This window comes from Pteropus alecto, unplaced genomic scaffold (genome assembly GCF_000325575.1).
Source record: "Pteropus alecto unplaced genomic scaffold, ASM32557v1 scaffold59, whole genome shotgun sequence".
NCBI classification, from domain to species: Eukaryota; Metazoa; Chordata; class Mammalia; order Chiroptera; family Pteropodidae; genus Pteropus; species Pteropus alecto.
The window spans coordinates 269,428-295,900 of NW_006443292.1; the positions used below are offsets into that span (position 1 = coordinate 269,428).

General features: G+C 48.5%; 1 protein-coding gene across 1 annotated transcript in view; it reads right to left on the reverse strand.

The window, feature by feature from the left end:
• Positions 1–7,960: 7,960 nt before the first annotated feature.
• Positions 7,961–26,473, reverse strand: part of FAM174B (family with sequence similarity 174 member B) — a gene marked incomplete at its 5' end in the record, with an annotated part of 28,296 nt that continues 9,783 nt past the window's right edge. Inside the window, 2 exons of the mRNA XM_015598709.2 lie at positions 7,961–9,787; positions 19,745–19,876. Of these exons, the coding sequence (XP_015454195.1) occupies positions 9,784–9,787; positions 19,745–19,876 (136 nt within the window). The remainder of the gene's footprint in view (positions 9,788–19,744; positions 19,877–26,473) is intronic.

The following is a 26,473-nucleotide window of genomic DNA, read 5'->3' on the forward strand; positions in this document are numbered from 1 at the left end:
AGGTTATATAGCTCAATTTCGTGGGGGAAAAACATGGCAAGGCACCCACACAGAGGTCCAGAGCTTACTTGTTGCCCCAGCAGAGCTAGTCCCCACCTCGTCAGGGCTTCTGAGGCCCCCGTGTCACTGTCACAGCCCTTTATTCCTTCACCCCCAGAGGAAATGTGTCTGCCTTCCAGTTAACACAGTGCATGGCACAAGCGAGCATTCGAACAACGTTTGCAAATGATGCGTGAGAAAAATGATGGACGGAAGACGGGAGGGAGGCGAGAAAGGAGTTCATGAGAAAACACACTAAAATGTTAAGTGTTGTGATTTTCCAGATAATTTATTTCATTTATAATTATCTTCCAAAATTTCACCGATGAAAAAAATCACTTTTAAGAAATTCACTTTTTCAGAATTCTGCTACGTAAATCGGTCTGAAATGTTTTGATGTTACTTCGTCTTTGTCAATCTAGAAGACGAGGAACTGGATCATGTCTACACAGTGGTCACATCTTTTAGGGACAATATTGGGACACGTGTTCTGACAGGTTCCCGAATGCTCATAAAAGAAATGGAACCGAGTTTCTGGAATCGGGATGCCCCACAAATCTGAGCAAGACTCTCACATTTAAGGAGCAGGAACCCCACTTAGGGAAAATGTTAGTGCCGCCAGAGGTGAGGGAATCCTGTGGACAGTGGGCCCATTTCGCCTGAGGTTGGCCCCTCAAAAAGGCCCATGATGAGGATAGAAAGGGGGAGATGTAAAGGAGCAAGACCCCTCCCCAGGCCCAATGCTCCTTCCAGCCCAGCTCTGCTTCCCCAGGGCTGGGCTCATTCTGCGTTTAGGAAATGGACCTATTCTTCAGGACAAGGCGCTGCATTATCCAGGTAAAGGAGGCCCTTCTGCAGCCTCCTTTCACCACCCCATCTCCTCCCCCCTGCTTCTCTCCTCTGCCCAGGGGCCATATCCCTACTCCCCACTCTCTCAAGCACCAGTCACCACAAACGCCTTGCCCAGAGGAAAGACAAGTGGCTGAGAGACCCCGATCCACCCCAGTGCTCTCTCTGCACCCTTGCAATGCCACCAAACTGTAGCTCTGGCAGGCCCTAGAGGACGAGGAGCTGCTTGAGGCCCCCCCTGCTTCTCCCCTCTGCCCAGGGGCCATATCCCTACTCCCCACTCTCTCAAGCACCAGTCACCACAAACGCCTTGCCCAGAGGAAAGACAAGTGGCTGAGAGACCCCGATCCACCCCAGTGCTCTCTCTGCACCCTTGCAATGCCACCAAACTGTAGCTCTGGCAGGCCCTAGAGGACGAGGAGCTGCTTGAGACCTGGCCTCCAAGCCTGGACCCAGCCCCAGCACTATGCATAGCACCCAGGGCTTTGGACCTGAGTGAGTCCATTACTGAAACCTTGGTTTCCTCCCTATAAAACAGAAATGATCACAGAAGCTACTTTAGAGTGTGGCCATGCACACTGACATGTCAGTGCTGTGTGCCCATCAGTCGTGTAAGCACTTTAAAGAAACTGACACATCCAGTTCACAATGCCCCGAAGATGTGGATGCTATTTTTAGTCCCCTTTTACAGGTGAGGAAAGGGGCTCACAGAGAAGTTAAGAGCAAATGGTAGAAACGAGATTCGAGCCTGGGCTTTAGAGCCTGAGCTCATAAGACAGTGTCTGGAACCTATTAAAAGCACAATAAATCTTAACTGATGCTCTACCATTGCAGATGCCTTAGTAAGGCAGGGGAGATGGCCACGACGGAGCTGTGTGCAAACCTCCTCTCCTTCCCACTCCAGACAGCCTCAAAAGAGAGAGGCGTGCCTGTCCCATTCACCTCTTAACACAGCAGTCCATGTCATGCCTGGAGGCTCTGTGAGTATCTGCTGGATGTGAGATACGATGACATCCCATTACTGAGTACCCACTGTGTGCACCTTATCGTATTCAATTCACACACACACATGCGCACACAGCCTTGTGAGCAGCTGAGAATTGCAGTGTCCCTGTCGAAGAGACCCAGCCAGGAAGTAGCTGAGCTGGGGGTCTCCAGGCCAGCCTGACAGTGGACAAAGGGAGACTAATTCTCCAGTCAGTATAACGTGCCTTGGGGTAGCTTTCAAATGAAAAGGAGATGACTCCATTTCATTAATGACTCTGCGTGGTGCTTATACAACTCTGTTGTTCTTCACGTGCCATTCCAGAACATTTCCGCTAATTATTTTCCATATCTGGATAGTGATTCCAAGGAAAGGAGAGAAAAGTACAACGACGCTCACCTGGACCTCAAGAGAACGAAGGTGAGCAAGAGTGTCAGGAAACAGGGCTGGATCAAGGCCAGCTGAATCAACACTGGTCTCAAAATCTTTTAACATGGGAGACGGAATCAATACAAAGACAAACAACGCGATCTCAAAACACTGACAATCTCAAGGTACACCCCTACCACATCTGTGACAAGAACAAGAGGGGACATGGAAGATGCCAGAACCAGACTCCAATTTGGCAAACGGCCTGAGCTCACAGGTACCCAGAGCAGGCTCTTCATTGCGTGTGCGCGTCTCCTTATCCGCCTGCTCTTGGTTCTGTCACATGACGATGCTGATGAGATGAGAATTAAAATGGAGACCAAAGGCACTATTTCCCCCCTTGCACAGCTCTGATCAGGTCTGAGTTGAGCCAACCTGCTCTCGATGTTTGCTGGGCCGCTGGCCTGCAGCCCATCCCCGTTCCTTGTCATCCCAGGTCGGTCTGCATGATGAGAGACGCTCCGGCCTGCACAGCCCATTTCATTCACACCTGGACACTCTTTGGCTGGGTGTAGGCACACGAGTGGCCCTAAACAGGATGCCCTGGAATCCAGCTCGGGGACATGTGAGCAGAGCATTCTAGGTTGAGATCTGGAAAGGGAACGGCATGGGCCCAGGAAGCACGTCCCTCTGACCTACCGAGTCACCGGTCAGGAGACCACAGCCGGAGTGCAGCCCGCCAGAGTGTGGCGTGCCAATCAGGACATGTGGCCTTCACGGGCCCTTACCCAGAGTTCAGATGTCTTATGCCATCCACGAGGGAGTTTCTATGGTCTCAGAAGGGAAAGGCCCTGACTCCTCCCTTCAGAGGAAAGTGGAAACCCATGCTGTGACTCATCCCTTATAACCAGGGGAACCTGCAGAGCGACGAAACCTTCCAGGTCCCGCTCCCCCAAGTACAAAATGAAGACCGTCACCGCTCTGGTCGTGTTGTTGGCTGGACTCAGGGTGTTGATGTGAGATTTGTTATCTTATGAAGAGTCCAGGAAGGCAATACAGTTTTCAGTGGAAACAGCTCGGAGCCTAAGGAAATGATGGCAGAACTCCAAGCTGGTTCCAGGATGACACCTAACTAAAGGACTCTCCAAAGGACTGAATTAAGAAAGTGAATGCACAAGCATCTGGCACACTGGAGGGACTCAAACATCACCAGTAGTGGTGGCAGAGGTGACAGTTTCCTGAGTGACCCTGTGCCAAGCACATGCAGCATGCACTTTGCTAGATTATTTTTCTTAATGATCACAATACCCAAGAGGTAAGCTGGCTCCCATATTACAGGTGAGAAAAGTGAGGCCAAGCTCACACAGCTCATGAGCAGCAAGGCCATAAATCGCAGGGAGGTCTGTCTGTGTTCCGATTCCTCTTCCCACCCCACTCAACACCACCCAGCTGTTTTTGCAGACTCCACTATGAATCATCCACAACATTCTCACCTGCCTGCGACAGGACACCATCCACAGCTCCCTGCGCCAATGCACCCAGCTAAACATTTAAACCAGAGCCTGTGGGCCCCCTGCTTTACCCACTGCATTCCCGTCCATGCGGATTTAGCTCATCAAAAAACCCATCCATGGGAAACAGAGCTTGATGATAAGCCGACAAAACCACACCTAGAGAAGACTGAACACAAAATATGAGCATATTTTGAGGCACTTTACAAGAAGAGTCACACCCAGGCAGTTCATGGACCAAGGACTCAGGTAGCAATGCCAGGTATAGCTCATGACAAATACCCAGAATGCTGTCTATTTGGTTCCCAGCAACAATGCAAATAAACCCTGCTTGCACAAGTTGTGTGTTGTATGCACTGAGTCCACATCGAGCATTCCTGAATTCACCGATAAATAAAAACCACAAAGATGTTTCAAGATGCCGGCACTGCCAGGTAAGTGCTGGCACCCACCTGTCTCCCTATCTCTGCGAAGCGGTCTGGGGTCTCACTGGGGCAGGCACTTTTTCTGCACTGCTGGGCTGCAGCAGACAATTCCAGGCTCTCAGAGCTTGCTCACCCCTCACCCTCAAAGGACGAAACCTAACGTTAATACCCTCAGAAGGCCTAGAAAACTGTCAGTGGTGAGAAATACAAAATCCCTTTTGGGGATAATGTGTCAATGTCTTTACAAAACATCATTTTGCAACAACTCCTCTCCCATCCCCCTCCATCCCCCTCCAGCGTAAGAACAGCCATATAATTCTTTCATGATGGAAAATGCAGACGGGGTAAAGAAGATGGCGGCGGCGTAGGAGGACGCTGCACTGACCCCCTCCTGTGAGCAAAACCAAACATACACCTGGGTAGGGGGGAGTTACTCCTGAGGGACGACCGAGCCCTGAGTGACCAGCTTATGACAACAAACTAGAGAAAGAGAAGAGAGAAGGCTGGGAAGCCGAGGGAGGCCCGGCGGCTGCGGGAACTCTCCCGGGCCTGAGGAGGAGGTTTGCGTCACCCCCACCTCCACGGGGCGACAAGAGCCCTACTCGGGGGCTTCGGCCTACCTGCGGGATCACCACGGCGCCTTCCCAGCTACACTGCCTGGAGCCTTCGCCTCCAGAGAAGAGGAGCCGGCGGGAACACAACGGCGTCGCCACTCCAGAGAAGGGGAGCGCCGGCGGGAAACACGGCGTCGCCACAGCCACCTGGCCTCCCTGAGAGAGCGCTCCTCCCAGCAGGCACTGCGCCAGGTGTGAGCGCATGCTCGGAGCCACGTGATCCATCCTGGGCCGATACTGCGCCAGGTGTGAGCGCATGCTCGGAGCCACGTGATTCATCCTGGGCCGATACTGCGCCAGGTGTGAGCGCATGCTCGGAGCCACGTGATTCATCCTGGCAGGCACTGCGCCAGGTGTGAGCACATGCTCAGAGCCACGCGCTGCCCAGCCCACCTTAGAGCGGCCTGGGATCGCTTCCACATGGACCACGTTCTGTGCAACAAACCAGACAGACAGGGGCAGCAGAGAGAGGCCGGGGAGCCCAGGCAGCCAGAGGAGGCGGTTCACGTCCCCTCCACCTCGATGGGGCGGGCAGGGGCTCTATCCAGGACCTCACCCTGCCTGCAAGGTCGCAGCTGTGTGTTTCTGGACACATCGCCTGAGCTATTTTGGCCTGGACAAAGGGAGCAAGCAGGACCAACAGGGCGTCACTACACGCACCCAACCTCCCCGCCTGGAACGGCTCCTGCTCGTAGGCCAGTGCCCTGGACACCTTAGGCACTCACTCGGCTCCTACCGGCCTGCCAAAGACACCTGGCACACAGAGGCCACCTCCATATAAGGCTATGTCTCAAGATTTGAAGAGACAGCAATTTTGTCTAATTCATGTAAACAAACATAAAAAGTCAAACAAAATGAAAAAACAGAAGAATGTCTCTCAGATGAAGGAATAAGAAGCATCCCCAGGAGTAAGGGGAAACCCTAAGGAAATGGAAATAAGTAATTTGCCTGAAAAAGAATTCAAAGAAATGGTGGTGAAGATCCTCCCTGAACTTAAGGGTGGAACAGAGGAACTAAGGAGAGCATCAAAAAAGAGAAGCATAAGAAAGAACCAAGCAGACCTGAAGAATACAGCAACTGAAATGAAAAACACATTAGAATGAATCAACAGCAGATTAGCTAATACAGAAGAACCAAGCAGCAACCTAGAGACAGGCTAGTAGAAACCAACCAATCAGAACAGCAGAAAGAAAAAAGAAAAAACAAAAAAACAATAATTTAAGGGACCTCTGGAATAACATCGAGCCCTCAAACATTCATATTATAGGGATCCCAGAAGGAGAAGACAGAAAGGAACAGAAACTTTAAAGAAATAATGGCTGAAAACTTTCCTGACCTGGGGAAGGAAACAGACATCCAGGCCCAGGAAGCACAGAGAGTTCCAAACGAGATGAACCCCAAAGACACCCACACCACGACATAGAGTAGTTAAAATGGCAAAAGTTAAAGAGCTCATCTTAAAGGAAGCAAGAGAGAAACGAGTGACATACAAAGGAAACCCTCTAAGGGCATCAGCTGATTTCTCATCATCAAATTTACAGCCAGAAGGGAGTGGCAGGATATGTTTAAAGTGCTGAAAAGAACCAAAGTGTCCTACGATAGACGACTGGCTAAAGAAGCTGTGGTACATATACACAATGGAATATTACTCAGCCACAAGAAGAGATGAAATACTGCCATTTGCGACAACATGGATGGACCTTGAAATAATCATACTAAGCGAAATAAGCCAGACAGAAGAGGTTAAAAATCACATGATATCACATAAGTGGGATATAAACCTACACGCAACAAATGAATAGGACAAAAACAAAGCCTCATGGACATGGCCAATGGACTAGTGGTTACCAGAAAGGAAGGGGAGGGGTAAAATTAAAACATGAAATGTTGAAAAAAATAAAAAATAAAGTGCTGAAAAGAAGGACCCTACCACTGAGAATAATTTACCTAGCAAGATTATCATTCAGAACTGAAGAAGAGATAAAGTGTTTACTGGAAAAGCAAAAACTAAAGGACTTCATCACCATTAAACTAGCTTAACAAGAAATGTTAGAGTCTTCTTTAAGAAGAAAAAGAAAGGCCATAACCAGAAATATGATAATATGAGAAAAGGAAAACCTCCCAGTTAAATAAGACATTTAAAAAGCTACTGTGAAGATTAAAAGGAAAAAATATCAAATTCAACTCAAACTACAGTAAGTAGTTAGGAGATATACACCACAAAAAGATCTAAAATATGACATTGATAACATGAAGCATGGAGAGGGGCGTGAAAATGTAGTCCTTACAGAATATATTCGAACTTGAACACCTATCAGCTTAAAATAGACTTCTATAGATAAAGAACGATATACATAAACCTCATGGTAACCGCAAACCAAAAACCTACCAAAAATGTACAAAGAACAAAGAGAAAGGAACCTAAACAAAACAGTGAAGGAAAACAGCAAACCACAAGGGAAGAGATCAAGAGAAGAAGAAAGGCACAGAGGACAACTATGAAAAAAACCCTAAAACAAAGGAAAGAGCCCCGTCAACAACTCTGGAAGGCAGGAGACAGGATCAGCTCCTCGGGGGAGCAAGGCAGACCGTACCCATAAGCTTCTCCCTAACTTCCAAGGAGGCCGCGTTAGAATGGAAGCCAACGAGCTTTTCTTTCTGGAGCTTACTCATTGGTGCCTGCACTCAGCCTGAACTCATCCCAGCCCCACTCCTGGAAAGCGTAAACCAAGCCAAGCAGGAGGCAACAATGAGCCAGTCGGCTGGACCTGTGTTTGAATCCCTGCTGCATTTCTTCAATGTGAGACCTGTGCAAGTGACTTCCCCACTCAAGGCCTCAGTGTCCTCATCTGTCACGTGGGAATAACAATGCCTTTAAAAAAAAAAAAAAAAAAAACAGTAGTTTCTGACATGATTGGTTCTCTGTTCTTGGGAGACACCCCAAGATCCTGCAGAAACAATGAGGGCTCAATATTTCTTAACCAAAGAAGCAGCTTCCAGGAAATGATCAGACGGGCCTATGAGTATATATGGAAAAACAGCTTTTCCCCTCTCTTCCACAAGGGCCAGTTCGTTTCTAAGCTTTTTTATAAACCACCAGGTGCAAGCAGCTCCCACTGGGCCCCACCTCCACCTACCCCCCACCCCACCCTTGTGCCTGAACCCCTCCCTGATCACCAAAAGGCACCTTGCTGGGCTCCATCTCACAAAACATCCAAACTGTGCACACATGATTCACAGCAAAGGGTTTGTTTTTTGTTTTTTGTTTTTAATTTCAGAGCCTAAGAGCCTACAGTGTTGAAGCTCCAGAATTTGGAAGGTCATTTTCGGCCACTTCTGCCAGGCCCATTGGCGAGCACCTGGCAGGAGAGCCAGTGTTTGTGCATAAGGCAGAGGAAGCCAGCTTTCCCGCAAATCACTCAGCTGCAGCTGTCAAAAAAGGCAAGTGCGAGGGCAATTCCAGTTCAAAGGTTCGGAGGGCGCACCGCTGCTAGGTGGCCCGTCCCCTGTAGTCACCAGTCTGGCCCATGAGGACACTGTGGAGGGGAGAGGTAAAGCAGGCCTGCCCCTCTGGCAAACAAGACAGAGAAAAGGGAAAGGAAAGTCAACAAAGGAAATGAAATCAGGGAGGAGCCGGCCAGACAAGCTCTCCGTTCAGCAGCATCTCAGAGTGATCTGCCCAGCAGTCCCCTCTTTCCTGCAGAGGCCAACATGCCTTCCTATGGACCACCAGGGGACCCTGCAGCTCCAGCAGCCCCTTCTTGGGATACTGAAAAACCTGAAAATAAGGGTGAGTCGGGAATGGCCATTCTTTTCATGCAAAGCAATGGTGCAGACAACTAACAGGCAAAGACACAAACCCTGCAGAATGCCAGAAAAGAAAAAAGGAAATAAAAAAGTACAAAAAAACCTTTCCAGAAAGAACAGAGTCCCAGGGCCCAAAGGCACTCTGCCAGTGGACTTTAGCAGAAGCATTGGCTCTGGGCAAACAGCGGAACAGGCCACTATCAACCTGAGAGTCCGGCCCAAGTCCCTGCTGCCAGAAGCCACCTCAACCCCTAACCTACATCCGTGGGGACGGCCTTCCTGCAGTTTCCTCCTGGGTCCAGTGGGTTTCTAGTCCAGCCTGGCCTACCCCAACTTCAAATATAGCCCAAGACAGTACGCGTTTTCAACCAACCAAATCATCATTCATTTAAATTGCCACAGTGAAATTCTAAGCTTAGATTTCTAAGACCGACAATGTAAGAGCTATGACAGGCAGAGAAACACAAGAAGGATGTGACTAACCAAAGGCTGCCTGGTGCTTTCTTTTCCCCCTCAGAGGAGAAAATATTTCCTATGTACACGCACACACACACACATTTCCCCCTGATATTCAAAATGCTTTGTGAACTAGCCATGCCTAATTGTGCTGAATATTTTTTTAAAAAGGAAAGGAGTGACCAGTGTGTGCACGTCCACTAGGTGCTGACCACCTCTGAGCACTTTCACTTTGAACTTTCACATGGCCATCAGCAACGTAAGGCCAGAACTTGACCAAGCCCAGAAGACCACCAAGGGGTCAGATGTCTACAACGTCGTAGACCCAGGACAGCAGACGTCAGAAGTCCCAAACATGCAGGTGGATGTCCTTCAGGCTTTTTTCGGGTTCTTGATAACTTCTGATCTCTTTTACTTTTGTCAACAGTTGACTTCAAATTACTGTTTTTTAAAACCAACGTGTTGGTACCCTTTGCCCCTTAGCAAGGCAAAAACCCTCTCGAGGAGGAAGAAGGGTTGACATTTTAAAGTGGCGTCCGGAGGGTGGTAGAGGCGACTCCCCTGTGGTGACATTCTGAGCAGATATTCAACACACAAAAAGGTGCCAGTTTCATAAATAATGTTTGTTTTGGTTTCAACACCTCGGACAAGATGGCTTCCAGACCTTCACACCCTGGGCTGCAGCAGACCAACTTTCCACAGGATGCCAACAAGATGGAAAACAGGTTTTACCTAAAAGAAAAAAAAAAAAGAGCGAGTCAGCGCCTTCCCACTCCGACCCCTCCCCTACTGGCTCCATCCTGCAGGCCGCGCCCCCAGCCAGGACACCTCCGAATGCGCCGCTGCACGGAGGGCACGCCCACTCCTCCAGGTGACTCCTCCCTTCCCTCAGCTCCCAGCTCAGGATCCTGCCCTAACTCCCCAGGCAGATCTCCAGTCCACAATCTCTTTTCTCCTGCACACCCTCCCTCCTAGCACTTCTGCAGGTGTTAATGCCAGGGCTCGGCAAACGTTTTCTGTAAAAGTCCACGCAGTATTGTCAACACACCTCGCTGCTGTGGGACAAAAGCAGCCAGACAGCACGGAAATGCTAAGGTATGGCTGTGTTCCAATAAAACTTTATGGGCACTGAAATTTCCACTGCACATAATTTTCACATCATGAAATGAGATTATTCTTTTCTTTTCAACCATCAAAAATATAAAAATCCTTTTTGGCTTACGAGCTGTACAAAACCAGGCTGTGAGCCACATGTGGCCCCGTTTACCGACCCTGGCTTATGTAATTATCTGATTCCCATCTCTGGCTTAGGCTGGAAGCTCCTTGCAGGCCGGACCCTCATCTGAGCTCACACCAAGCACAGTGTCAGACAAGGAAGGGAATACAAGAAATACTTGTGCAATGAGTGAAAAGAAAGCTTACCAACTAAATCTATTCAAGACATCGTCTACAGGGACTTCACAAAGGAGAGAGAGTCTGAGAGGTCGGAGCCACCACTATCATCAATCTGTTTGATCGTGGGCATTACAGAATCACACATGTAAAAAGGATGGGGGCTTAATAAAATTTATAAAGTAATAGCTTATTTTCATAATGTTACATGAACCCGAATAAAAATATTATCATGTCAGGTAACTATTAAGAGATATGGACATCTTATTTTTAGGAAATATACACTTAAGTATTTGCAGAAAAGGGACATAATATATGTAACTTATCCTCTAATGGTTCAGAAAAAACTGTATTTACACACATAGCCCTCATTAGGCAAATGAGGTGAAACGTTAAAATAGGAAAATCTAGATAAAGGTTATAAGATGTTCCCTATTCTATTTTTGTTTTTGTAACCTTTTTTTAAAGTTTTAAATTATGTCCAAATAAAAACTGTTTTAAAGAAAAAAAATAGAAATGGGTATCCTAATACTGGCCGCTAGGGTCAACGGACTAAAGAAAGAAGATAAACCCCACGGCCGCGTGCAAGCTGTGCAGGGGCTTTCCCAGAGCGCCCACTGCCCACCCCCAGGTTGGGGAGGGGGCTAACCCCCACTGACTGATGGCCGGAGCCCAGGCACTCGCCCCCACTCTACAGATGCAGCCTGAGGGCCTCAGATGCCAGGCCTCCCACCAGGCCTGCTCACAGTCAGGTCTGCCACCCCACCCCCTGCAGTTCACTGATGCGGATGAGGGGCAGGGGCCCAGGCACTGGTACCAGGTTCAGCGAGGATGCGCATGTGGACCAAAGCCAACCACGGCAGGCCTGCTGGATCGGGGGAGAGCAGACGTCAAAGTTCGCAGAGTGCAAACTTTACACACCAACCGCTGACACCAACCACAGGTGTCCTGACAGCACCGATCTGGGGATACGGTGTCTTAGGGACTCCCTGAGAGCATACCCCGGGGATGCTCTGCCAGGTCCCCTGTCTGCGCCCCATCTCCCTGAACAGCTGTTGGCACCCTTGTGTTGACAGGAAAAACCCCACAACGTAAACATGCACGGTGGGTGGAGAGACACGAGCAGATGGCAGGAGCCCTCCGTGACTCGTCCTGCGCGCCGCTACACCTCATCCTCCTCCCACGGCAGAACTGAACCGCCAGGCCTGCTACTGGAGAGAACACACAGGTGTGTTTACACACCTCCAGAGGAGCGGTCACTCTGGGCACCTGCAAATGCCCATGGATGTCATCGGCTCACTGGGCCTCTCCCAAAGGAGGTGACCCCAGCCCAAGTGTGAGCAGCACAGCTGGCCATCTTCAGACCCTCTGGTGTGACTGTGACCAGAAAGCTCCAGGGACCGTGGACACAGGGATGGGGCGAGTGGGCTGACTGTCCCGCCCTGGCCCTGGGTCTGCTCTTCGCCCTTGCTTCCCTGAGGTCGTAAGGCCCCCTGTTCTTCTGAGGAGGGCCCTGGGGGGCAGAGGCGCACAGCTGCAGCTCACCTGCCTATCCCCGCGCTCACTCGAACCTGGACGTGCTGCGTCTGCTAGGGCTCCTTCCTGCATTGCCCTCAGCTCTCCCTGCGCCAGCACACGCTTTGAGCTCGCCTCCGGGTCCTTCCAAGCCCACTGTAAGCTTCCCGCCAGGGAGAGGCGCCTGCAGCACCCTGTTCTTTCCTCCCTATGGCGTTTCTCACGCCTTTCATTCTATAAGTGCCAGTGTTCCTGGCTATGTCCCTGTCACAGCATGAGCTCCCGGAGGACAGCGCCAGGCTCACCCATCTTGCACTCACAGTGAATGCACTTAGCAGGCTCGTGAGCTATGATAAGCAGAGATTTCTAAGAGGCCAGGTCTGCCTCCTTTTCTCCCCAGAGCAGCCAAACTGCTGATGGGAGTCCTGCACCATCGTCCAGGTAAACCAGACAGGATTGTCCCTGCTGACCCTGCCCTCGCCCTCCATGGAAACTGTGAGAGGTGAAGGCACGTTTACATGCCGTGACCCAGGCTTCTTCCTTACAGATGTACAAGTGTCCTGTACAGCAACACTGGGTTGTCACGACCCAGAGCAGAGGGACATGTCCTGGCCTGTCCTTGTCCTCTGGTCTTCTAGAAGCTTGTCTGTCAGTGGAAAGAGCCCTCGACGTGAAAGCACCTGTCTCAGCACCCGTCCAGCACCCGCCAGCTGACCTCGCAGTGCAGCAGGCCAGGACGCTGCAGGAGGAAGGGAGGGAGGGAGGCCCTGCCTGCGAGTGCGCAGATGCGGGGACCACACCGGACACCACGCACGGAGAAAAACAACTGAGAAATGTGGCTAGCCCTACAGAAGCACTGCTAGTTCGGACTGCGCTCCCCTTTCTCTCTCTCTTGTTTTTTGAGTCTTAGGCAGCACTATAAACTGTTTGTGTAGTATGTAGACAGGAAACCAGGTAAGATTTGTTTAGTAGTAAATTTTCATTGACACACAAATTCCTGTTCACATAAGCTCACGCCTCACAGACATAAAAATCAAATGGTTTTAAGGCACACAATACCATACCTGAGACCCCCCAGAACGCCAATATTGCTTTTCAAAGTAACAAACATGCCCCTTGAGACACCCACTTTTAACACATAAGCTCAGCATTCTGCAAGGAAGAGGGTTGGCAGTTTTATTCACACTGATGTGGGGGTGACCGCTATTGCTGTTTCAGGCCCAGGTAGGATGCCCCAGCACCTGCGGGGAAGTCTGCAGGTCCCCTCTGATTCCTTCTAGGCCTCAGAAGCTCACAGTACTCATCACTTTCACACTGTCCACACACTGATGCTCTAAACAGCTTTGCTCCTCATCCTCAGAAGATGAGGAAACATGGGGTGGACAGAAGGGCCTCTGAGCCCAACTACTCGAGAAGGCAGCCTTGAGGGTGCTCAGCAACTGCCATGGGGTGTTAGTGGGGACCTGAGCCGCAGGCTTCAGTCTAGGGATGAGCAAGTCAAGTCTGTTTTCTCTTACTCCCAGCCTCACCTCCAGGGTCCCCTTGCTATGAACAGCCACCAAATGCCCTTCGTTCCAAAGAAAAGATGCCAGGCACGGCCCCCAGCATTGCAGGGGAAATCTCATCAGTTTCTAATTAAATTCCCACAGGAAGCTGTATCCACAGGAGGGAGGAAGGCAGGCAATTCTAGAACAGATGTCCATACCCCCACAGGACACGTCTTTTCCACACCCAAGGAGCAGGGAGTCGGGGCCACCCTCCTGGGGGAGGCAAGGCTGGCAGGAGCAGCACCGTACCTTTGGGCTGCATCTGTCACAGCTGCCGGGGCCACCTACCAGACGAATGGAAGAGTGGCATCTGCCTCCCCTTGGGGGACGCCCACAGGGTATCACAAAAGATTCCTGTAATAAACCAGGGATGTGCAGAGGCCCCAAACATCAGCCACAACCGCATGCAGGCCAACCAGGCTCAAAACACATGCCATCAAGATTCAAGTGCCTTTTGAAATATGGAATAATTTCAAAGCCCCAGGCTTCTCTGTACTCTGTTTAGTCATCATCTCTCTTTTAATTAGCCTTTTTAAGTAGAGTTGGAATGTCATCTCTACCAACTTTTTCTCCCCGCCCCCAACATCTAGCCCTACGCACTGGAGGTCTTATCTCATGGATTATAACATCTCAGTTGCATGGGAGCCTGGAAGGGGGCTGTCTGCAGAAGCCTCGCCTTGCCTGCCTTCTCTCCACTTCCTGCCTGGCTCATGTGTGCCGGATCCGAGCCACGAGATACTATCAGAACTGCAGGTATAACAGTAAGAGCCAGGTGACTGCCTTACTGCCCTGGCAACAAAAAGTGATTTTCCTCTTCGCATACACTCATAAAATCACCCAAGGTCACCATCCAGCCGCATCCGATTTAAATGCACTATTTCCCAGAGAGAACCAAAAAGTTGAATTGAGCTTTGTCCAAAGGGGAAAAACAAAGTACCTATTAACAGATCGTCACGTGTAGCAGACAAGTTCTCAAAAATGCTAAACAAAACATAAAATTGGCCCTAAATTTCTTGTTCTTTTCAAAGAACAAGACCTAAAAAGTTGTTTGTGATGTGCTGTTCAGGTGGACGATGTTCCAAAGCAGCAAGTGCCACATGGTCCCATTTCTGCAAAAAGCAAATTCCACGTGTGTACTCACACACACTCTAGTGGTTATAGTGAAGCAGTGAGGGTAGAGGTGATTCGATTTTCCCTTCTTCTTACCTGCAATCTCTATACCATGCATTACACATGCAATAAGGAAAGCTCTCTGAACGATCAGTTGTCTCTGAGCCTGAGGACAAAGGTGGTCTTGTGTCTAGTGATTCCCCACCCAGTTCACTCACACCCCAGTATTACTTTGACCACAAACAAACAGCCAGGCATCTAACATGAGCTATGTGAAGTCCAGTCCTTCCCAACAAACAGGGAGGCAGGTGAGGGCCTGACAATGACAAGGGAAGCCTGTGAGAGGCACCGAATTAAATGAAGTTGCAGAATAAACCCTTATTCTAAGAAAGAAGGGCTGAAAATGAACGTGTTAAATAGTCAATACAAGTTAGAAGAAAGGAACAGAACACACCCAGAGAAAGCTTAAGGAAGAGAAGCAGAAATCAAATGAAATTGAAAATGATAATATAATAAAGAGGATTCGAAGAAGCCAAAAGTTAATTCTTTGTGTAGACTAATACAGTTAAGCTTCCAGTAAGACGGATCAAGAAAAAGGAGAAAAAGTGAACATATTCAATACTAAGGATAAAAAAGAACCATGCCTACACATGTTACAAAGACGAAAAAGATAATTAGAGGATGCGTGAACGACCTGAAGACAATACATTTGAAATCTTAGATGAAATGGATAAGATCCTGGAAAAATACAGCCCATCAAAACCAACCCAAGAAGAAATAAAGATTAAATAGTCCTATAACTACTCAAAGAATTGAACATTAATGGTTTTTAAAAAATCTTTGCACAAAGAAAGGATTGGGCTATTCCCAGCCAGTTTTGGCACATTCTACTAAACATTCAGGAAACAATTCTAACCTGATATAAACTATTTCAAAGAAAAGGGAAATAAGGAACACACTCTGACTTGTTTTATGAGACTAATCAAACTTTTACCAAAGCCTAACAAGGACATTACAAAGTGGGAAAGTGACAAATCAATATCAGTCACTAAGAGAAACAAAGAAGTCCTGAATGAAATATCTGCAAACTGAATGCAGCAATGTGTATAAAAAAGACAACATGGCCATGACCTAGCTCATTTTATCTCAGGAATGCAAAGCTGGTTAAATATTAGAGAAATCAATGAATATAATTTTACCACCCTAAAAGATTAAAGGAAAAAGCATAATCTCAATAGAGCTAGAAAAGGAATTTAATAAAATTTGGCATTAGCAAACTAGGAATAGAGGGGAAAAAATTCTACAAAACCCCATAGCCAACACTACTCTTAGTGGTCAATGGTAAAAGCAATACTCTGTAACATAAAGAACAAGACAGGATGCCTATTATCATTAGTCCCATTTAACAATGACTTAGGGGCCAAAAGTGAATATAAAAAGCTAAAAAAAAAAAAAAAAAAAAAAGAGCTAAAATGTCGAAGGACTTAGAGAAGGGGAAACTCTTATTAGTCTAAGATGATGTATCTATGCAGAAAACCCAAAACATCCCCAGTTCTACTACTAGAATAATAGTTTAGCAAGGTTGCTGTATTTCAAAAAATCAATATTTTGAGAAATTAGCTGCAGTTTTGGACACAGTGAACGAAAAATGAGAAAATGATATTTTTAAAAAGGTACTAGGCACAAGGTCTCAAATCACGTGATGATGGCTGGCTTGAACAGCTGTCCCCAAAGCGACAGCAGGGAGAAGCTGACAGCCCTGGAGCAGAAACCCAGGCGTGGAGACTGACCCTGCAGGACACGGGGTCCCAGTGCAGCGCATGATCTGGGGTGGAAGACTAATACAAGGAGATTTGCTGGGTCCTGCATTTCTGCCTAGAATAGGGGTGGAGGAGAGACACGGAGGTGCCTCGGGCCCACAGCGATGCCCATATTAACAACTACCACGTGTGGAAGAGCTCCACGCTGCTGTCAGATAGAGGTGGAGTGTCTGTTACTGCAGTGGCCAAAGAAAACGCTCCGGAGCACGCTTTGAGGCCGGTTCCTTACCTGCTTTTGTGCTCGCAACTGACCAGGGAGCAAAGCTGGACTCTCAAAAACAAAAGTATCATCTGTTACCTTAACACCTACTGGGTGGTTCAATTTATTCATTTGCCTTTGGAAACGAAATCGCTATGCTGAAGTGGTATCTGCACCCCTATTTTCATTGTGGCATTATTCGCAATAGCCAAGACATGGAAACTTAAGTGTCCATTGACAGATGACTAGCTAAAGGAAACGAGCTGTGCGTGTACATGCATGGACACATACTATTCAGCCATGAGAAGGAAGGAAATCCTGCCACTTGCAACGACGTGCATGACCCTCCAGCGAGGGCACCGTTCTAAATGAAGCAAGTCAGACTAAGAAGGAAGGACACTGTATCTCACTTATATGTGAAACCTGAAAAAAAAACAAACTCATACAAAAAGTAACGAGATTGGTGGCTACCAGAGGCAGGGGGTTGAGGGCGGAACAAACTCCCAGTCTGAGACAGACCAGAACTGGGGAAACGCACGCCGTGATGACTGTAGTTGCCTGCTGTGTGGTCTACTTTAACGTTGTTAAGACAGTAGATCCTAAAAGTTCTCATCTCAAGGAAAAAAACTGTAACTATACGAAGTGACAGATGTTAACTAAGCATATCGTGGTTCTTGTTTCACAATATGGGTATGTTGTCATCACGCTATACACTCTAAACTTACACAGTAATGTATATCAATTCCATCTCAATAAGATTGGAAAAAAAATAAATTTCCAAAAACTCATTTGCCTTTGGTGATGAGTTTCATAGCCAGCAGCAATGTCAATGTAGCACTAATTGTCAGCCCACTAAAGGGAGTTGCTCCATTATTCGAAGAATTGAGACCAGTTGTGGAAGGGTCTTAGCCTGACAGTGGTTTCAGGCACGTACCTTATCTGCATTGCACCAGACACAGTATCGACTCAGCAGTCCTCAGCGACAATGACACTTGTATCCACGTACTCAACAAAGGGCCCCTTTTCCCTACTCTATACTCAAGAAAGACTCTACGGACAGAATTTCTGGACAGACTGATTGCTACATTTCTTTGTTGAGGGTCTTATTTAGTGAGACCTAAGGCTACCACAAAAATGGCTCAGTATATCGCAGCTCCCAAGGAGTGATTCTAGTCACCAAATATGGATCAAATTCTATTCAGTGGCTCAGAATGAAAACAGTTCATTGATCCACTTAAGCCATCAAGTGCTCCTGTTGCACGACACCCCAGGCCTGCGGGATGTGGGGGACCCTTTTTATTGTGACTAAAGAGGACATAGTTTTCTTCACATTGTTTTATTCCTGTATACTGAATGCGAGTCAGATAAAATGCCTTAGCAATAAAATTAGTATAAACACTAACTTTCTTATATGTACATTATTTTGCCATATGGATGAACATTACTAATAGTTTTGATTCTTCTTAAAGGGTTCTGCTCTTCACCAAAAATGTAAATTACAGCTAATGATTTGTTCCCCTACTCTGCTATCTATGATCAATCTGTTTTAATGTTTTTGTGTTCTTTATAAAATTTAGGTGTGATTCATTAACAAACTCTATTTGCAATATCAAGAATATATGTAAATATGATAATACAGCTATTTTTTCCACACATGAGTATAAATTAAAACAGTATTTTTAAAGCGCATATATCTCAAAATATAAAATGCCTGGGAATATATATAACAAAAAATTATAATACATTTATGAATAAATTTTTGAAAGTACTGAAAGATATTTTTGAAAATATTTTAAAAATGGAGTCATTTCATGGTCACAGACTGGAAAAGTCAACATTAAGGTGCTGATTCTCCCTAAACTGATAGAGTCCACGCAGTTCTAATCAAAACCCCAAATGCTGTTTTGCTGAATCCGGCTACTGATTTATATGGAAGGCCGAGGTCTAAGCACAGCCAAGGGCTGGAGAACAAGTCAAGGAGGTGCAGAAGACGTGCCGTCCAGGCATGGACAAGCTGCATCTTACCAGTCAACGCGACAGGGTCTCACGGTGCCCAGATATTTGGTCAACCGTTATTCCGGGCGTGTCTGTGAGGGTGTTTTTGGATGAGATGAACAACTATATCAATAACCCGAGTAAAGGAGATGACCCTCCCCAATGTGAGTGGGTCTCATTTAATCCGCTGGAGGCCCAAACAGAACAAAAGGCTGAGTAAGGAGAATTCGCTTTCTCTGCCTGACTGTTCTTGAGCCGGGGCATTGGTCTTCTCTTGACCTGGAACTAGAACTTAGGCCACTGGTTCTCCTGGTTCTTGGGCCTTCAGGCTTGAACCTTTAAAATAAATCCCTTTCTATGTAGAGATATGCATCCTATTGGTTTTGTCTCTCTGGAGAGCCTGGGGGTGGTGGGGCAGGAGGGAAGCTCAGATTGGGTCCAGCCGGGTCTGCGTCTCACTTTTCTACCAGGAACAGAGACCTTGGGCAAGAAACATCCCCTCTCTGGGCCCCCAAGCCTCATCTCTAAAGTACTTTCACTTGCAGCTCTTACGCTGAGAATCCCACATACCTATAGCACATCCCAAAAGCCACAACACCATTCTGACTTCCCTACAGGCTACCTTGAGGAAATACACCTGGCTTTGGAGCTCATCAGTAAATGCCATCCAGGAAGCAACCCTTAACTCCCACCCCATGCTCTCGAGAATCAATTTAAGCGCAGGTGAAAGGGAAGTTTCCAGTCGCGCGCACAGTGCGTGGCAGATGGGATTGCTTGGACCAGCCCCCCACCCCCCCATCGCCAGTGCATAACAAGCCCTTGCCTGAAACTCAGCCCTCCTGTTCCTCCCACAAAGCTGACTTCTCACTGTTCACATCTGGGAAAGGGAGGGAATAACCATTTCTCGGGAAGTATTCCTCTGCCAGCCTTTGGGATGCTGTGTACTCTAGGAAGGGATCGTCGCAGTTCCCCTCATAAGCAGCACATCCCAAGGTCAAACACTTGGCCAAAGAACAAGAATACATGTCTGGCCTTGCAGGATTTTCGAAGGTAAACCATCCCACCACCTCAAGCCCTGGAGCCCAGGAGCAGCTGCTGTGCCCACACGCACCTGTATTTGATGTCGAATACTGTGGAGTCCTCGTCGTCGTCATCCTCGTCATTCAGCGGGGCCATTTCCACTCGCTCGGCCGGAGTGGTGATGATATCATACTTTCGTGTCTTCTTCAACCTCTTTCCCGACCTAGAAGAGGGAATGCACATTCCTATAAACTACACAATCCCCACTGAGGCAAGCCATGCTGCTGCCCCCAGCCGGGGTCCCCAGAGACCTGGCAAATCCCCCAGCTCCTCCACTTCCAGCCATGGGACCTTGGGGAAGGTTCCTGACCTCGCTAACCCTCATGGTCCTCACCACGAAGCAGAGGTGATTACATCTGCCCTGAGCACTGGAAAACCCAGTGGTCAAGATAAATAATACCCAAACGCAGTATTTTAAAATTAATGCCAAGAAAATCCATGATGAGCAAAGATAAAATGTTCAGTGAGGATAGGACCCAGCACAGACACGACACCCATTCCCTCACCCCTCACCCCTCACCCCTGTCCTGGCCCTGTTGTGCTGGACAGCTGCTGCTCCAGGCACAGGCAGCACAGCTGGCATTGCAAGTACTGCCCTATAGGCTGACCAGGTGGGATCTGAGTCAGGGCCTGGCCACTCTCTACCTGTGTGGTCATGGGCAAGTGAGTTAATCTCCCTATGGCTCAGTCTCCTCGTAAATAAAATGGAATAAGAATAATATTTGTCCCTCACAGGCGAGGGAGAATTAAATGAAATGATGCGTTTAACAAGCCTACAGAAAGGAGGCTCTCGGCAAAAACGACTGTTAGCAAAAATAATAAACAAATCAAAGTGCTGTAGCCTCTCTCACATGACCAGGACTTGTAAAAACGAGTCCACGTTGCATTCATTATAAGGATTTATGAGGATACTGAGTTATAACACTAAGCTTTTACCTCTGAAATAATAGACGGTCACTGTGGGCCATGGGGAAAGTGCTGAGACAAGGCCTTCAGCTTCTAGCGTCAGTCTCTCTACGTGAAGGACGCTACACTTATCAGGGCTGGACATTCATGAGCCCACCGGAACTACAACTGTTATTAGCACTACCGATGCTCTTTGCATTTATTTCTCCACTATCTTCAGCTCTTTCCCAAATGCCTTATCTTCTCTGGTGTCCCTCCTTGTTAAGTATATTCGATGCTATCTATGAGAAACCAGCCAACTCAAAAAATCATAAATGGGGCATTGCAGAATGATATTCTCTAAACGTTCTTCCTGCAGACTGTAAGCTGCTCCCAGTGGAGACCACGTCAAAGACATGCGTGAAAGCTCTTTGTCCTTAGCATACAGAAACTTTATAAGTTGGCAAAATAATGAAAACACAAGTTCACTTTCAAGGTTTCTTAACAGTTTCTTAACAACATCAACTTGTTCTTGTTTTACCTAGCATGATTTACCAAAAATATGACTTATGGAAGTGTCATTTATATAGAAGATACACATATTTATCTATATCTTCGGCATATGGCGACGTGTACCACCTGTGGTACCTATTCCTTGTGGTTCTTTGGGTAGAGACTGGGAGAGAGGAAGAAATCAGCTATACAGCCTGATGATCCCCAAGTCTCATCACAGAGTAATGTGTCTTCCTTGCTGTCATCACGGGCATGCGCATGCACACATGCACGCACATGCGCACGTGCACACACACACACGCACACACATACAGGCATGGGTGTGAGACTGCTTGGTTTCTGAAGATGGGGCGGAGCACAGTGCCAATGCCAAGCCCAGTGGAGGAGATGAGGGGCACAGGCGGTCACCAGCCCAGTGGCCCTGGGACAACGGTATTCTGGAAACAGGCTTTGTGCAGGAGTGTAAATGCTAACCTTATAAACACCGTCGTTCCCACATTCTCTCCATCAACAGATTCTTCCCTTCTCTCCACTCTCCTCCAAATGAGTAAAACAAATCTCTGCATCTTGCCCTAGATGATTTATAATCCCTGACCAACCCTAACGCCAATACTGGATGGGGGGACGTTTAAGCCCAGAAATGGCTCCAAATGCCACAAAGAACCCAAGACAAAGCCAGAAGGAAAACCACCCACCTCTGTGCCCTCAGACTAGAGTCACACTCCCCATCCACACGGGACCCACATACCACACCTTTCTCGGGAAAACAGCCCTATCTCTACCCGGATGACGCACAGCTACTCGGAGGCAGCACCTGGCAATGCAAAGGACTGGAACTCGCCCTTCTGCCGACCGTACCATGCGCCTGGGCCACGCATCCCCCACACATCTCAACAAGCATCCGGACCTTCAAGAAGGAGTTGTCCGTGAACCCAAGGACTTAGAGAGTCCTTCGTGGACACCCGAAGAGAGGAAGAGAGACCACGTTCCAAATCTCCTATGAAGCCGACCCCCAATTAACTTCAAAGCTCCTCTCTTTTTCAACAGAGCAAGTTTTGGCCAGGTTTTCTGTCACATACAACCTAAAGAAACCTCACTGCCACGGGGTCTTGAAGAATGGCGGCAGGCACAGCACAGGCTGAAACCACGGCGGTGGTAATAAACGCCATCTTGGGTTTTTTCCACATTTTAGTAGTAAACCTTCCACATGGAAGTTTCCCATTTCCTCAAACCTTTTAAAACCCCTGGACTCTTCTCTGCTCTACAAACAAGGAACCACACAAATAAAAATGCCTTAGTGATGATATAAATGTTTTTGTTTAGGGCTACCTATAAACAGGTTTTCTAAGAACACACACATCCTGGTGGCTCCAAGTCACAGGGCTGTTTACACTGGACTGTGGAAAAGGCGAAGGCTACATGGTCACCTGAGCCTCTCCAGGGGACAGTGGGTCAGTCTTGCGGACACAGCTCTCACCTCACTGAGACACACACGTAGCTTGAGGAAGAAGCACCTGGTCTAAAAGAGCCCGGGTCTGGAGTCATACTTGGGTTCACACCCCAGTTTTTCTACGTACAGGCCTGTTTCCTCAGCTGCACAGGGGGTACGGGGCGGAGGGAGGTGGGCAGCAGGAGAGCAGCTCTCAGAAACTACTGGGCACAGCACTTCCTGCCAACGAAGGAGATTCAAAAGACAAATAAAAGGTACGCCTGGCTCATTCTCAACAGCATGGCTCCCTTGCTGCAACTTTTCTTTCCTGCAACAAGATCCCATTAAACCAGGCAGCCTTGACAAACAGGTGGCAAGTGGTGGCGTTAAGTAAATGTCCACGTTGTGCTTCACAGGAATAGGTGAGACCAGGGAAGTTCTAGAATAGACAAAGGATCCTTCCACTGGGGCCAAAACACATTTCTAACAAGACAAAGGAGAAGTTCAGAATTCTTGTACTCTGAAATCTAATCCTGAAGTCAGAGGGCGTGTTTACTCAAAGGCCCTTCAACAGCTGGTCAGCAGCAGGTCCCAGCAGCAGGGCAGGCGTGGCTTATGCAAACACAGGCTGAGGGAGCCTAGCTCAGCTGACCAGGGCTGGAGAAGGGCCTTCCTTCCCTGCCCTCCTGACAAACAGAAACAAAACCAAACCAGCCTGTAAGGGCTGGTTTGTCATTTTGAGTTTGATATGGGGGTGTGGTGGGCAGGTCCACAGATGGCACGTCCGGAGACTGAGGTTTCGATCTCACTATGCCTCTGGGCAAGTCAGTTACCCTAAACCTTAATCTCATACCCATTTGTGCTGCCTGCCAGGTTAGGTAGGGTTCCGGCGAGAGATACACATGTGCCCCCTGCCCACCCGCTCCATGGGGCCACAGCTTTCCCCTCTCCCCTGGTGAGCCCTTCCTTGCCGGGACATCCCAGCCAGGCCCGGTTCCCCTCCGTCGGACCCCTGTAGTCTCCATTCCTAGGCACCGCCCCTGCTCCAGGGTACTGTCTACGTGTGACCCTCCCGCACCATCGCTGCCCTGGGGTGACGGGAAGAGCAGCCACCACAGTGGAGCGTCCGTCCGTGCCAGGCACTGCACGCATGGTCGCACCCCAGCCTCCAGCCAGTGGGCATCGTGTGGCCAGGGACACAGAACCAGGAGGCACAGAGCGACCTGCCCGGTAAGCAGACCCTGAATCCGGACCTACCACAGACCAGAACCCGAGCTCCGCACACTCCGGCAAGAAGGCGAGAAACCACCTCAGACACCTGGCATCCCGGCCTCTGCTCGGGCATATGGCAGAAGCCCCTCAGGCAGCCGGACGTGCAGGCACGCGTTCTCCCGGCTGCCAGCCACACCCTGCCAGCACGAAAGCAAGCAAGGAAGGCCAGCAACAAAAGGAGGCACCCTGTGCTCCAGACCATGAAGTTTCAACTCCATAATGATGCCAGGCCTCCTGAATGAACCTACAAGTTCATGAAATCTCGTAAAATACTGACAGATTTTTGTTGGGGAATCTAGATAAGTTGATTCCAAAGTTCGGAGAAGAGGGAGAGGGGTAGCAAGAATAGCCAGAAAATTCTGGAAAACAGAAATTATGAAGGGGACCAGATCTCAGTTAGTGTCTGCCCGAGGCTCGAGGCTGGGAGGGAGATGGGGACTGACGGCCAGTGGGCTCAGGGTTTCTTTCTGCGGTGGTGAAAAACGCCGAAAACTGAGGTGTCAGCACACAACTGTGAAACGCAAACTGGACATTTTAAATGGGTGGACTGTACGGTTTGTGAATTATATCTTAATATAAAGCTGCTAAAAAATGAGGAAAGATATACATTAACATATGTATGTGTATATATTACATTTGTTTGTGTCTAAGCTTATAAAATCTCTCTGGAGGGAGTCACGACAAATTGACAGCATGCAGAGAAGGAGCAGGGTGGCTGAGGGACGGGGGCTGTTCACTACACACTCGGGCTCCTCATGAATTTCAAGTCATGTGAACATATAACCTATTTTTAAAACGAACAAACAAACAAAACTCAAAGTCATTAGAGTAAAATTTTAAATGGACTAAGTGCAAGTCTACTCGATGGCCTTCCTCTGGGGCAGGAGACCCTTCTCCTTGTCCCTGTTCTGCCCCAAGGCCGCACGTCACCTCCTCAGTGTGGCTTTGCCTCTTCCCATCCGGGGGCCTGAGGAGCCAGAAGCAGCCACTCCAACCTTCCCTCCACCTCGGCTGTTTTCATTCCCAAGCCCACTGAGCAGTGCTGTAGCTCAAGGACCAGCTTCCAGCCGAAACCACTCTACTTGTCACAAAGAGTATGTGTCACCTCGACATTTAGAAAAATTAATAAAGAAAATGAAAATGAACTGTGGGGGAGAGACCAAATGGGGCAGCTGCTGTGATCAGACAGGGCTGCCCTGGCCCCGAGGCCCTCAGTTCGCAGGCCTCCCCATTTTAACCTCTGACCTCCACCCTGAACCTCCTTCCTCAGAGTATAAGACATAACAGCCTTCCAGAAAACCAAGGAAGCTGAAAGACAGAAAGAACTTGACTCCACAACTCGCTTTCCAGCCCCACCCTATGGGGAGGCAGGTGTGTCCTCTGGGCTTAGGTGGCAAAGCCACCACTGCCTACCACCAAGGCAGGCAGCCAGGAACCGTTCTCGAGTACCAGCCTTACTCCCTTTCCAGCCTTGGGCAGGGTCCCTGAACCCATCTAACACTTGCCTTTTAAAGCAGCGTCAACGAGCCAGAGAGGCAAACCCCAAGGCTATATGAATCTCATTTCCCTCTGCTCCAGAGAGGCGACTTGAGACAAACACTCAGCTACAGGAGACATAAGCATTTTATCTTCCTCCAGGGCAGCAAAGAGTTTCAGATCTCAAGCAGCCCGGCTCTGACACAGCTCTGGCCAAGCCTTGCTGGACACAGGTGTTCAAGAGCCTTCCAGATGGGGCCGGCACCGCGGCCACATCATACCCCGGTCTTGCGGCTGCCCCTTCCCCACCGCGCCAGGGCCCCTCGTTCCAGAACCAGCAGCGCAGCGGTCAAGCACAATGACTCACAACACCACATCAAAAGCCCAAATGCCCCAGAGCCCCGCAAGTGCTGAAAACCAGTGAAGCAGGCCTGGTATGACATAAACACCAGAACACATGTAGTGATATTTGGCCATTTGGCAGCCAACACTCTGTCTTCGAGTCAAGGAGACACAAAATGTGAGTGGCGCTCACAAACCTGGAGATGGGACAGCAGCCACCCAGCTCCTGCCCATTACTGTCACATAGAACAGAGGCCCTGCATCTCCAGGTGTTCTGTCAAGGAAAGCAGATCTAGATTTTGATAGGAAGATTCTCAATTTTTAAGTGTTCTCAACTACCCCAGTTGTTAAAAGCACTGTACAGATCAAAACAAAATAAAAATCTTATCAGCAGCCATCAGTTTGCAACCTCTGACTCAATTTCCTGGCCATGGTGTATTTGGTCATGAGTGCCAAGCATGAGTGACATGAAATAATACAGCTAAAAATCATGTGCCCAGAGAGATGGAATGATACACAAGTTCAACTGAGGTCTTCCTTATATCTGATCTCCAGCAGCTCAATCACGATCATAAGGTGCCAGCCATTATCATATAGCTGAGCTGCCTCTCTCCCCTCATGGCCACTGTCCCCTCGGGAGCAACAAAGTGGTACCATGGGGACTGACCCCAACAGCTACATCCAGCACACAATGCACAGTGTACCCAGTGGGGCTTACACTTCATATAGGATCACACAGCGTGGGCCAGGTAACCCTGAAGAGCACAATTAAAATTCTCAGGGCTTTTCTTCCTAACGCCATGGCGTTCCGCCTCCATCTGCTCCCCACTCTTGTTTCTCTTT